The 14,322-nt window shown below is 44.8% G+C and overlaps 1 protein-coding gene across 2 annotated transcripts in view; it reads right to left on the reverse strand.

Moving 5' to 3' along the window:
- Positions 1 to 14,148, reverse strand: part of IFIH1 (interferon induced with helicase C domain 1) — a 57,548-nt gene extending 43,400 nt beyond the window's left edge. The window contains exon 1 of one of the 2 annotated variants that reach the window (XM_034786312.1): positions 14,072 to 14,148. Coding sequence is in view for 1 of the 2 variants with exons in the window: in XM_034786311.1 (XP_034642202.1) it covers positions 1,372 to 1,821 (450 nt within the window). In the remaining variant the exon portion in view is untranslated. Of the gene's footprint in view, positions 1 to 1,371; positions 2,158 to 14,071 lie in introns of those variants that run through there. The other variant, XM_034786311.1, reaches the window with a different exon arrangement.
- Positions 14,149 to 14,322: the final 174 nt, after the last annotated feature.

Raw genomic sequence — 14,322 nt, forward strand, 5'->3', positions numbered from 1 at the left:
AAGGCAGTTAGCTGCTGCTGCTGTGTAGCAATGCAGTCCCATGTCTGCCGGCACCCAGAGGACATATGGTGACGGTGAGCTCAGCTGAGCGGGCTCCATGCTTGCCATTGTATGTTGTCTGCACAGGTAACCCAGGTAAAAAGGCGCGAATCTATTGTCTGCTGTTGCTGTGACGGAGGGGGAGGGGCCTGACGACATGTACCCAGAACCTCCCGCGACACTGTTTTGCATCATCCGGGCATTGGGATCTCAACCCAGAATTCCAATGGGCGGCGGAGACTGCGGGAACTGTGGGATAGCTACCCATAGTGCAATGCTCCGGAAGTCGACGCTAGCCTCGGCACTGTGGACGCGGTCCGCCGACTAGAGCACTTAAAGCATTTTATGTGGGGACACACACAATCGGCTGTATACAACGGATTTCTATAAAACCGGCTTCTATAAATTCGAACTAATTTTGTACTGTAGACATACCCTATGTAAGCCAATCACTTATAATAGATACCAGAGAACCCAAAAAATTCCAACCTCAAAATGGTACCCTTTTTACCATACACGGAGAGATTCATTGGTTAGTGGATTATTGTTAAAAGATATAGCAGACATATTCTGAGGAGGAATTTGTATGAAAAGATGGTCATCAGGTGTATTATCAGATAGAGACTGTTCCAAGCACAAGACACAGCAAGAAAAAAAAAAGGTACAAAATTAACAAATACGGGATGGGGGGCAGCAGGAATAGGAGAGCAAACATGATGCCCGATTTTATAGGGACATTCCCGATTTTGGGGTCTTTTTTCATAGATGCATAGATTCTAGGACTGGAAGGGACCTTGAGAGGTCATCAAGTCCAGTCCCCTGCCCGCATTCTTATATAGGCTCCTATTACCCACCACCCTGATTTTTCACATTTGCGGTCTGGTCACCACCCTATGTTGTACAAGCGCCAGTTATGAGCAATGGGAGAGGAAGATCAGTTCCGCAGAGGCGTTTTCGCCACCCAGGTCACCTGACGGCTTGTGGGCGGTGGGACCAGAGGCCGGGAAGGCCATCCCTGTACTTCTCTCCTGGGCTCGCTGCCCGGTGAGGGAGGGAAGGAATCCCAGATGCAGCGCTTCTCCCCTGCGAACGGCTGCTGCGGCGGGGCGGGAATCAGGCGAGCAGCGCTCGGCCTGGGGGAGGCTTTCCTTTGACAGGGAGACAATGAGGCTCGTCCACCCTGCCCGGGAATCCTGCCCCGCACCCCTGCTGCCGAGCAAACAATGCCACGGTAGCTGCCTCTCCAGCTCTGTGGGTTAAAGGGGTGTGTGCAAATGCAGCAGCTCCGCGGCCAGGCCCAGCACCGGGGGTGGAGGGGGCAGCGCTACCTACCCGCTCCCGGTCATCGCCCTGGAAGAGTCCCTTCTCCACGCACTTGTTGGCGACCTGCAGGCTCTTCAGCTTGTCCACCAGGGTGCTATAGAGCAGCTGCACCAGGTGCACGCACAGGTCGTGCTCGGCCTCCTCTGCCGGGGAGGGCAGCTCGCTCAGGTTGGGGTTCACGTAGCAGGCGGCCAGGTCGCTGCCCCCCTGCTGCAGCGCAGTGACAAACTGCTGGATCCAGCCCTGCTGCTGGCAGCCCCGCGCCACCGCGTCCAGCAGCTCCCCAGCCGCCTGCGGGTCGCCCTGCTGCGCAGCGACCGCCCGGATCCGCTCCTTCTCCTGCAGGCTCAGCGTGACCAGGCGGTCCAGCACCGGTGCCACCCGTATGGACTGTGTGAGCCGGGCCCTGAAGCAGGAGAGCAGATAGAGGAACTGCTCGTCGGGCGATAGGGCCGCCATCTCTCCTGCGCCCGGAGTCACCGTGGCAGGGCTGAGGTCACGGCGCTCCCCCCTGCTCCAGGAGTCCCTAGTGCCAAGGGAAGCGGGAGGTTCCCTGCGCTTCTCCGGGGCTCAGGTCCTAGCCGCTGGGACGGGGGCGGGTGGATGCCGTTCTCCCCCTGCGCCCGGCCCTTGCTGGAAGGGTGTAGCTAACCCTCAGCCTTTGCGCTTCTCTCTGGGTCGGTGCGGGCCGGCTAGGGGCAGGCTGCTGGCCTGGACACGCCTCCCCGGGGTGCCCCGCTCCGTGCCTCCGAGGTTCTGCTGAGCGGGGACGCGCACGGCGCTTTTAAACTTCCCCAGCCGGCCGCTTTCGGTTTCGATTCCTGCCCGCTCTTCGGTTTCCAAACGCAAAGGGCTGACTGAGGCATCTTCCGGAGTCCTGCAGCCAGCCCCCGCCGAAGCCCAAGTGGCCAGCCCAGCACGGTAGTGACTCTTGCCGGCAGAGGGGGGCGGCGGAGGGGGAGAAAGGAAGAGAATACAGAGGGGGCACAGAAGTCATATGTGCAGCACAAAACAATAGCTCCCCCAAAATCATGAGATTGATTTAAAATTCATGAGGAGTTTTTAAGTGTGGGATTTGATTTGCCTTCTGTTTTCTGAGGCATTAGGTCCCACACTCTTCACTTTCCAAGCTTTTCTTTACAACCATAAGGGCCGGTTCCGTATAGGTTCCTATACCACCCACATCACAATACTGTAGTAGCTGTGTATCCTCCACCCCCTGCAATAAGCAACAGACTAACATCTGTTTTGGAAGGTCTTTGGCTGTTTTTAAATGTCTATGCTGCTGTGTGTCTATGTTAGAGAAGGCAGCTTGAAGAAGCATGCCTTGCTCTGGAAGTGGAAGGAGGTGGGATTTGTGAGGGCCCTTAGTTCCAGAGGGAGTTTGCTTCACAATATCAGAACAGATCTAGAGATGGTTCTGTCCGACAATCTTTACCTTATGGTAGAAGGAGTTGTCAGCTACAATCCTTATCCTGCAGGTCTAAGCAATATATTAGATATCCGGGGTTCAGCCCATAGAGCATCTTGAACTTGACATTCAATGGGAAGCCAGTGTAGAAAGCAGAAAACATGTTAGACATACTGGAGGTAGCCAATGTTGCTGAGGAAGTACATTGTAACATTCTGTATGGGCTGGAGCTTCCTAGGAGCTGATGGTTTAACAACCAGGGATGATGCATTGCTTTTTTTCCCCCCCAGTCAGCAGGTCACAAAAGCACGTATTGCTGATGCCAGGTCATCATCCAATTAGGATAGGATGGAATCTCAGCTAACTAAAAATGGTAGGAAGCAAGGAATTGAGGAGCGCTCCTAAACTGCAGACTACATCGACCAATTGTGTGTATATGTATTTTAGCCGAGAGTAAATGAAAATCTCTTCTTGTATTCTTTTTTAAACGTAAATTGCTTAAATTTGCAGCAATAGTGTGATCTCTTGATTCTAGCAGCTGGAGATTGTAAAAATAGCCACTAAATATCACAAGACCAACTTGCAATCCTAAGAACAGCCATACTGGGTCAGACCAAACGTCCATCAAACCCAGTATCCTGTCCTCTGACAGTGGCCAATGGCAGGTGCCCCAAAAGGAATGAACAGACAGGTTATAATCAAGTGATCCATGCCCTGTCACCCAATCCCAGCTTCTGGCAAAATCAGATCACAAGAATTGACAACACTAAATATGGGAGGAGAGGGGCAAAGACATGGGCTAGAGCAGGGGTTCTCAAACTGGGGCTTGGGACCCCTCAGGGGGTTTCAGGGTTACTACATTGGGGGTCATGAGCTGTCAGCCTCCACCCCAAACCTCGCTTTGCCTCCAGCATTTATAATGGTGTTAAATATATAAACAAGTGTTTTTAATTTATAAGGGGGGGTCACACTCAAAGGCTTGCTATGTGGAAGGGGTTAGCAGTACAATAGTTTGAGAACCATTGGGCTAGAGCCTTCTCCTTGAAGGATACATTTTTTCAGTTTTACCTACACAGGACTGTGGTATTAAAATCATAATCTAGCATGTCTAGATAATCCAGCTCTTCTGTCAGAAAAAAACTGAAAGCGACTGCCTGCTAGAATTGATTAAACATGATTCTCCACCAAAAATGTTTTTGGGGTTTAAAATAATTCCTTGCCAATATCATTAGTTTCAAGAAAGAAAAAAATCAAAAGCTTCTTGTCGTATCAAATTCAGAGTGGAGACACGAAAGTGAGGGGCAGCTGCTGCCACAAAGTGTAGATTACTTCTCTGTGACAAAGATCTCTTTTTACTTTTGCACATGTGCATTGTGCATATACATATGGTTAGGGCTTTCACTAAGGAATAGTCAGTTTGTTAAGAACAGCCAACACAAGAGAATTAATCCAGATCCCTTGAAAGGAGCAGGCCTTAAATGTTTTGCTTAATCTAAACTATTATAGATGGCTTTAACATATGTGCAGGTGGCTCCAAAAAAGTGGACTTCTTGAGAATTTGTCCTTTAATATGTTTTTATTTTTAATGAATTAATCACAATAATCCATAACTGCTTTCAAGAAAACTGTTTTTTTGCTGGTGAGGAAAGGCATGATAAATTTAATCCAAGAAAGAATAAATTTGGCACTTCTAATAAGATTTCAGGAGAGGATCTCGCCACAGATCAACCTGATGACTTCATCTTAGGGCAGTGGTTCCCAAACTTTATACTAAGGGGACTTTTTTCCTTTGTATGACCCATCCAGAATCCAAATTCACGGCAGGGTGGGGGTGGGGGAGAGGGATGGCAAAAATCATAGGTGAGGATCCTCCTCCTCCTCTCCCTGCCAAGGGGGAACTGACCAGTTGCAGCAGGACCCTCTTCCCTTGCACCACAACCCTAATCTTGGCCTGGTGTGGAGGGAAGGCCCTGGGTGAGGGAGGTGTTGGAGAGCGAGCCTGTACTCTCCTTGCAGCAGCAGAACCTGTGGGGGTTCTGACTCCCCACTCTGGGTGTTGCAACCTGGCATATGGGGTCACAATGTCACTCAGGTTTGGCCAAACTTGGTTTAGGATATGTCTACTCTCCAAATTGGGGATGTAATTCCCAGTTTGAGAAGACATATCCTTGCTAACTCTGTTTGAACTAGCATACTAAACATAGTGTAGTCGCAGTAGCGCAAGGGATGGGTGGTGCTCAGTGCCTTAAGTATGTGCCTGGTGCCTCAGACGGGTATGTACATGGGGTGGCTAGCTCCTCCGGTAATGGCTACCATCTATTTTTAGCATGCTAGCTCAGTGAGCGCTAGTGTGGGTATGTCTCCTCAAGCTGGGACTCATATCGCCAACTCAAAGTGTAGACATATCTTTAGTGTCATCATTATAGTGCCCCATTTCCTGTATAATCTGTGGGTGGAGCTTTCAAAATTGGGGTGCCTAAATTAAGGCAACCGCTTCTACATTTGGGCACTCAAATCAGCATTCCAAATATCCAAGTAGTAACTTGCTAAATTACATTAGTTTCTGTGAAGTCACTTCACTCTTCTGTGTCTGTCTGTTTTCCCCTTCTGTAAAGTTGTCAAATAACGTTCTCATCTGCTGTGCAAGGAAGTTGTGTGTCTTAGGGCTTGTGTACACTCACAGTGCTGCAGTTGTACCGATGCAGCTGTACCACCGTAGTGAAGACACTACCTATGCCGATGGGAAAGCTTCTCCTATCAGCGTAGGTACTCCACCTGAGAGGCGGTAGCTGTCAATGTGAGAAGCCCATTTTCCACTCCCCTGAGTGATGTAGTTATACTGACATAAATCTGTAATGTTTTATTTAGTCTTTGTGACTTTTAATCTTTGATGAAAGACTCTATGGACCTAATACAGATTCCATTGATGTCAATGAGATTTTTCCATAGATTTCAGTGGGCTTTGGCCCAAAAAGGGCAAAGTGTTAAATACTTCAAAACATGTCTAAGTGGCAGATGAAATTCATTGTTGATAAGTGCAAACTAATGCACATTGGAAAATATAATCCCAACTGTACACACAAAATGATGGATTCTAATTTAGCTGTTACCACTCAAGAAAGAGAGCTTGGAGTCAACACAGATAGTTCTCTGAAAACATCTGCTCAATGTACAGCAGCACAAGCCAACAGAATGTTAGAAACCCTTAGGAAAGGGATAGATAATAAGGCAGAAAATATCATGATGTCATATAAATACATGGTATGCCCACACCTTGAATACTGCATGCCTTTCTGGTCACTCCATCTCAAAGGGGAGATATTAGAATTGGATAAGGTACAGATAAGGGCAACAAAAATGATTAGCTCCCATATGAGGAGAGATTAAAAAGACTGGGACTGTTTATCTTAGAAAAGAGACAACGAAGGAGGTATATGTTAGAGGTCTATAAAATCATGAATAGTGTGGAGAAAAAGGGTTATTTTTTACCCTTTCACACAATACAAAAACCCAATGATATTAATAGGCATCAGATTTAATGCAAACAAGAGGAAGTACTTTTTCACACAATGCACAACTAATCTGTGGAACTCATTGTCATGGGATGCTGTGATGGCCAAAAGTATAACTCAGTTCAGAAAAGAATTAAATAAGTTCATGGAGGACAGGTCCATAAATGGCTATTAGCCAAGATGGTCAAGAGCACCACCCCATAATCCGGGTGTCCCTAAACCTCTGACTGCTAGAAGCTGGGACCAGTCAACAGGGGATGGATCACGTGATAATAGACCTGTTCTATTAATTCTCTCTGAATTATTTGGTGCTGGCCACTGCTGGAAAATAGGATACTGAGCTATTGGTCTGACCCAGTCATTCTTATGTTCTTAAGTAGAGCTGTAACTAGATATGTACATAGAAACTCTCTTCTGTTTTATAGTTCTTTGTTTTTCTCTTTCAACACTGTTTGCTTTCTATTTCCCTTTTCTGTACTTCCATTCTGGGTTTTGGTTTCATTTCACTCTGTGCTGTTTGGTTCGACTGTTGTCTCTTACTGTTCCTTTTTTATTTCTGGTTTGTTCCAGATCTGTTCAGAAGCTCCTATATTTCCTAAGATTTCATAATAATGCCCCTCTGACTTTCCTCTGATACTTCTTTCCAACACATTACAATCACTAGTCACTGCACATTCCCTCCTTGAGTTTTTACATTTTCTGATTCTGAATGTCATTCTCCTTCACAATTAGGAACAGAGCTTTCCAACCTAAAGATCCTTGTTGCTAAGTAACGTCTTCACCCACCCTTACTTTTTCTGAGCATCCTTGTTGCCATGGCACCTTTGGTTAGCACAAGCACAAGTCATTATTCCTTGAACAGGGCTATAGGGAAATAGATGGTAGGAGTGGGGGCCATATTTTTAAAGTTATTTAGGTACCTACAGATTCAGATAGGTGCATAACCTAGTACCTCATGGGATTTTCAAAAGCACATTAAAAATGTTTTCATTTTAGTAAAAGGGGGAGTTTGACTGTTTAAATTTCTAAACTAAGACATGCTGGAATCCATTCCATATATATGGAGTTTTATAAAGGTATCATTACAGCCACATCTGACAGCAAAGCTACAGTTCATGACTACAACATTTTATTATAACCCTGTTTTTCTTGGGTTAAGATCCATTGTTTTAATTTGTAAATTAGGATAAAACCAGATATAAGCATAGTAGCCTGTCTCCCCAACCCAGGAAACACTGATACTACACACTGAGGGCGAGATTTACAACGGGACTCAGGCATTGTGACAGTAAGCATTACAACACCTAACTTTTAGGTGCCTAGAAAAAAAGGCACTGGAATCCCCAAAATCTGAGTCCAGCACCTAGGCTCTCTATATAATGAATGGGGAAAGATAGGTGCCTAAGAACGGGATTTGCCACAGCCAGCATGCTAAGTGGGGACCTGTGTAAACTAGCCAAAGGGAAATACTGATGAGAGGGGTGTGTCCTAAGCCCCATTCCTCACACAAACTTGGGTACCTAAATCTAGGCTGGAGGGAGGAACCTATTTCTGCTTGGGATTCACAGCCAGGAACCCTCTCCTGGAAGCAGACACCTAAGTATTTTTTGAAGATGCTTCCTCCCATTGGCGTAGGTACTCCACCAAATCCATATTTGCATAAAATCCATACATGATTTTATGTAAAAAGAGAAAAAAAGATTAAATTAAATCCAGCTCTCAAAAGCTGGGAAATGCCAGAGTTATGGTTGCTTGGGCAAACTTAATTATGCCCTATTGTGCATCCAACTTGTACCCTGAGAAAGTCAAGTACCCAGAGGGAAAAAACAGTATGGGATTGTGTAATTAAAGACTATATCATAATGCACTCACACAAGGAGGAATGTATGGGCAATCATAAACTTTTAAATTCTTGACTTTGCAAGCTAGAGTTCTTTGAATGGAATATTTTTGTAAGTAATTTCCTAGTTTTAAAGGAAGAAGGTAAAAACAAATTCCATTATTTACACCCTCATGTTGCATCAACAGCAGAGTTTGAACCTTCAGTACTTCAACACAGACTATTACAATTTGACCTATAGACTAATTACATTAGTTAATGGCAGGAGAATACTTATCCCAGACAATGAAGGACCACTGATAGTATGGGATAGATCTGGGGGATGGCCCAACTGTCTCCTCTTTCACACTGGAGAGAGGTGATTGCCCCTACATTGGGGAGATGGATTGCTGGGACCTCTTGCTGAATCCAGGGGTGTTGTCAAGGAGGGGCTGGAGCTCTGTCTGGCTCTTTCCTCACTGCCACTCCAGCTATTCCAGCAGCTCTCACGTATGAGAGTATAGTTTGCTACTGCTGCTGCTGCATTGGCTCCAGTGGTGGGGTGGCTCTTTCGAATGTTTACATTCAATTATTATTTTGACATGCTGCCAAAACACATTGGGGAATGCAAGTGGCAGAAAAGAAATAGTGATTGTCAGTATTTATAACTCAGCTAGACTTGAATGGAATTTTGTGGGACAAAGGAAAAGTACTTCTCTAGCCCAAGGACTTTTGCCCGGAACATTTCAAAGGCCTGCTGTAAACAACGTAAGCGATCGAGTTCCTGGAAAAATGGTCACAAAAATCTTTTATATTGGAAACTGATAGGTAACTGAAATATTACACACACACAAAAATTGTTAAAGAAACATTAAGAACACTGTCCATTCTGAACATTGAATGAGGCACCGGTTCTGTAGAAAGATATATGCGATCATGAAAAGACTGTATCACAATTAGACTTAGCCAAATTCAATTTTTTAAAATTATTTCAATGAATAATTATATTTATTTTAAGCATTTTTTCAAATTTTATTTAAATATTCACAGTTGTGTGAAATTATGGAGGAGGTCAAGCAATAGTTATTTAATGACAGTAGATGTCAAGATTAGAGAAGTTAAAGATTTATAACCATTAAAACACAAATTGTCAACATCCCATGTCAAAATATATACAAAATAGACTTTGATTTAAGGATATTCTAATAAATTCTCAAGCAGCATTTTTCTTACTTAAATCACATCCATAAATTTCAATTATTGATGGAAATATTTTTTCACTGTGTATGGTGAAATTGACATTTACTGATAAAAACTGAATCATTCCAAGCATAATCCTAATACATACATGCAAGAGGGCTGTTTAAGGTTGCTCTGTCTTTAATTATGGCATTTCCTAACTTTTGATTACTAGCTTTTTACAATCTTAATAATATTCTTTTAGTGTAATTTTGTCTGTGTAATTTCCTGGGTTTTAAAAAAGGCAAACTAATGCCCTCTCCCCCAAAATTCCATCATGTGGCATCATATTAATACCCATATAGGTCATCCACAAGGCTGAAACTTTAGATCCTTGCCACTTGAGCTAAACAATAGAAATAGTAGGTTGTCATCCACTATGTGGACCAGCACTGCAGGGCAATGAGACACTTTGCCAGGGGTTTCTTAGGTACTTGCTGACAGCAGAGGAATGGTGGGAGTCAGGAGTCTTAAGGTTTCATTCCAGGCTCTGGAGGAGAGAATGCTCTAGTGATAACAGACTTCTGTGCTTCTTTTCCTCAAGCTTTACCCCTGGGGAAAGACCTGCAGCTTTACTGGGTGATCCTCATAAAAGGAGGAGCAGGAAATGGAGAGGAGGAGCTGTAATTCCTGCTAGAGGTTGGGAGCTACTGTTGGGAGGGACCACTTCCAGAAACAAAAATGGACAGTGAGGAAGTCCTATTATGAAAAGGCTCTGAGATAAGAGCCAGGAACTTTGGGTTGAGAAACTTATGGGGGGTGAAGGACAAACTGGGGGAAGTTTTGATCTTGTTTGTTAAGACTTGAAATAATAATAATAATAATGAAAAACCCAACAACTGACCCTGCTGGAAACTACCTTCCCTGGACTTGGTGAGAAGGTTTCAGGCAGAATTCCCCAGAGAGGCTGCTGGCTCAGCAAGCGCAAGCTGGGGACCAGCAGGAAGTGGGTGCTACAAAGTAGGCCTCAATCTCTTAAAATGTCCTTGGCACAAGAAGCAGGCATGTGGTAATGAAATTTGCTGATAAGAAACTTGGGAAGCATCATCAATACAGAGGAGGATCAGAATATTACAGTATATAAAAAGATTAGGATGACTTTGAAGACTGGTGTGAAAGAAATGGGATAAAATCCAATAGTACAAAGTGTAAAGTCATGCACTTAAGGTCTAATAATATTAAATTTCTGCTACAAGCTGGGGATTTATCAGTTGGAAGCAACAAAGAAGGAGAGAGACCTGGGTTTGTGGGTCGATCACAGGATAACTATGAGTAAGGCTACGATTTAGTTACGGCGGTCACGGAATCCATGACTTCCAATGACCTCCGTGACTTCAACACCGATGGCTGGGAACTGCAGGGTCATGCAGTCACTCCCAGCAGCAGGGAGCCATGAGGAACCCCCATTGCCTGAGGCAGCGGTGCCCACAAATTCCCAGCCGCCACAGGCAGGGGGGACCCCCTGCAGATTCCCAGCTGCCAGCGTCAGCAGGGGGGACGGCAGCAGCTCCCCCAGCCACTGCGGGGACCCCAGCAGCTCCCTGTGGCCGATGCAGGAACTTCTGGCAAGGCAAGGCGCTCCAAAGGCAGTGGGCTGATGGGCTTCCAAAAGGAAGTGTGCCGCACCCAGGATTTCTTACCCCATTTGGGGAGGCTTAGCTTCCCCACGCCTCTTATACCCGCCCCCCATGCTATGAGCCACCAATGTGATGCAGCTGTGAAAAAGGCAAATGTGATCCTAGGATATATCAGGCAATGCATTTCCAGTAGCAATAGATAAGTATTAATACCATCGTACAAGGCACTGGTAAGACCTCATTTGAAATACCATGTACAAATCTGGTCAACCGTGTTCAAGCAAGATGAAATCAAACTGGAACAGTTGCAAAGAAGGCCTATTAGGATGATCAGGAGAAAGGAGGGCCCATCACGTAAGAGAAACTTGGCTTGTTTAGTCTAGTAGAATGACGTCTGAAAGGGGATACGATTGCTCCTTATAAATGTGTTTGGGGGGGGGGGGAGATAAATACTAGAGAGGGTGAAGAGCTATTTAAGCTAAAGGATAATGTTGGCACAAGAGCAAATGGATATAAACTGACCATGAACAAATTCAGCCTGGAAATTAGGTTTCTAACCATCAGAGGAGTGAGCTTCTGGAACAGCCTCCCAATAGTTTTTTTTTTTTTTTTAATGTTATGTTCCTACAAACTTATGCTTTAGGACTTCAGCCGGCCACCTGCAGGGGTCAGGAAGGGATTTTTTTCCTCAGTGTAATTTAAAAAAAAAAAAAAATCTTCCTCTGATGCATCAGGGATGGCCACAACTGGAAATGGGACCTTGGGCAGGGAAGGTAAGGATTCTGAGGTGGTACAGAGCATTTTCTCTCTCTCTCTCAGGTGCTTGGCTGGCTGTTTCTTGCTAACTGATTGCTGTTACGTGGGATCAGGAAGGAATTTTCCCCCGGATCAGATTGGCAGTAACCTTGGTTTTTTTCCTTCCACTGCAGTGTCGGGGGGTTTCACTTGCCCAAGATTAGCCGCTTACTCATTTTCCTGTCATCCTTGGGGGATTGGGCACTGATACATTTCAGTCACTCCTATTCACTGCCTTTGGCACATAAGTCTAGTCTCCTGTGGGCTGTAATATTTTCATCTAATTTCAGTTGTTGGGTTTAGTACTGAGTGGTGCGGGTGGCCTGTGATAGACAAGAGGTTAGTGATCTGGTGGTCTCTTTGAGCCTTAAACTCTATGACACTCCCTGTCTCCCCTCCATTTATCCCCTCAGGATCTCTGTTCCAATCTATGCATCCTACATGGGCAGGAAAACTGTGCTAATGACTTGACCTTCTGTTGGTCTAAAAAAATTTGCACTACAGCAAAAATCTTCAAAAGTACACACATCTAGTGCTTTGTGTTTTTTCTTTGATCATGATCCATTTTCTATTTCTCTTTCCCTTATTCACAGTATTTTGCTTTCATTTCACTTTGCCCATTTCCTTTTTGTCAATTTTCCCTTTTCCTCATGAGATTCTAAAGCTCTTCACTCTCCCTTTCCCACACATTTTCATTTTTCTTCATGACATCTTTCTCTTGAGAAACTTGTAAATGTATAAATTGTTTAAATCAAAAATCAAGAAAATTAAAGAAGGTCATCAAATACATTCTCAAAGGTTTATAGGAGAGTGATGCTATTTTTTTAGTAAGTGTAGATGGTGTCACTGGCACACACACACAGTACATCGAAAGCAACTAAAAGTAAACCAAACACCTAGAATGAAATGTAAGTGTAGCTACTGTAAGAAAAGGCCAGATTCTGCCACCCTTATGTTAAGTAGTATCTTTTCCCCATTGAGACTATTTGAGGAAAGATGGAAGAATCTGGCTCACAGCAAAGAGATGTTTGGAATTCTATAGCTCCTTTAATCAGAACATCTCAAAGCAGTTTACAAACCTTTAGCCTAAAGGCACTCCTTGGTAAGGGCAAAATGGATCTCTTTTTCATGGTACATTGTAGGATATCTGCTGGCATCTGAGTGAACTGTGGGAATAGAGGTCAATCACCTATTATTTTTTCCACCATATCCCAGAACTCAGCTGGTCCCCATTCCCTTTCCTAACAGCTCACAACCCTAAGCACAGAGGAATGCAGTAGCTCATTATTGTGACAAGAAAGCAGATCCTGTTATACTGGACAGAGTTCTCACTGACTGATCCAGAAGTGCTGACTAAATGAATTTGGAGGTGGAAGGAATCGCCTGAGGAGAACTCCATGTTTTGAAGCTGTTTAGGAATTTGTGTTTGATCTATTTTCAGAGCAGTTGCACTCAGTACAAGAAGAGCTGAATCATTATAGAGACCTGGGACAATCAGCAGTGGCTGCTGAATGTCAGGACCTGAAAGGCCACATTCCACATTGGTGTGCCAAGCTTGCCCGACTTATCTTGCCATAACAGTAGAGTGAGACCTGCTTTCAGAGCTGAGAAGTGATGGCAATGGCAATAAGAAAGCCTGCCATCCAAGACTGCTCCAGGTCAACAGGGCAAGGCCCCAGTTGGGTGTAGGGAAATCCACAGCAGGGAGAAGTTGTGGTGGGGATTTGCACAATTAAGTGCATCCTTTTGCACAGGCTGGGAAGTGTGGCGGAGTAAGGAATTACATTGGCACAACTTGTATATTTAGACTAGGCCTTATGCCTATTTTGCAGATAGTGACTATGTAATGTGTAGAGCTGTGGAGAATTAGGCCAGGAGTATTTGACGTGTAAAATATACATCTACTTGTAAGGGTTCAAAGTGTTTACAAACATTAAAAGACACCTGAAATCAAGTCAGTTAAAAAAAAGTTAAATAGTCTCAGTTGCTAAACAAGTCCCTGAATCCCCCAGTCAGTTTTTATGGTTGTAGAAACACATTTCCATGTTTTAAAAAAATATTTTTCCTCTTGCCTATTACTGGTTGAAAGGCCAACATAAACAGCGGGGGCCTCTGACTAAGTACAAAGTGCTGTCACATGCAAAAATTAAACAAATTCAAAAGAATAATATTTTGTTTTCTCTCTTGGCTTCAGTAACAATCATATTTGAAATAACAGGAGGGAAAACATTTCCAGCCCAACCTGTGATTTTGAAATTGAGGGTTTTAGACCCCAATGCTTCCAATAGCATCTCCGCACAAGAGGGTAACTTGTTTAAGTACCAATCAAAAAACCATTGCTGCTGTTGCGACCCACCTTACAAATCCCCCAGCGCAGCCTCTCCCTCTGCCGGGTCTGACACTAGCGCAGTGGCTCAGCGGCCTGCCTGCTCTGGCTCCACTTTCACTTCATTTCTGTCTGCAATATAACAACCGAGAGAGAAGCCCTCCCCCACACACCGCCCCTCTCCTCCTTACCAACGCCTTCCCCCTCCCCACACGTGCCCTTTCGCTCGCTTCCTGCCGCCGGCCCTGCACAAACTGGGGGGAGGGGAGTTGCGCCCCGCC

Source organism: Trachemys scripta, chromosome 11 (assembly GCF_013100865.1).
Source record: "Trachemys scripta elegans isolate TJP31775 chromosome 11, CAS_Tse_1.0, whole genome shotgun sequence".
In the NCBI taxonomy this organism is placed as follows: domain Eukaryota; kingdom Metazoa; phylum Chordata; order Testudines; family Emydidae; genus Trachemys; species Trachemys scripta.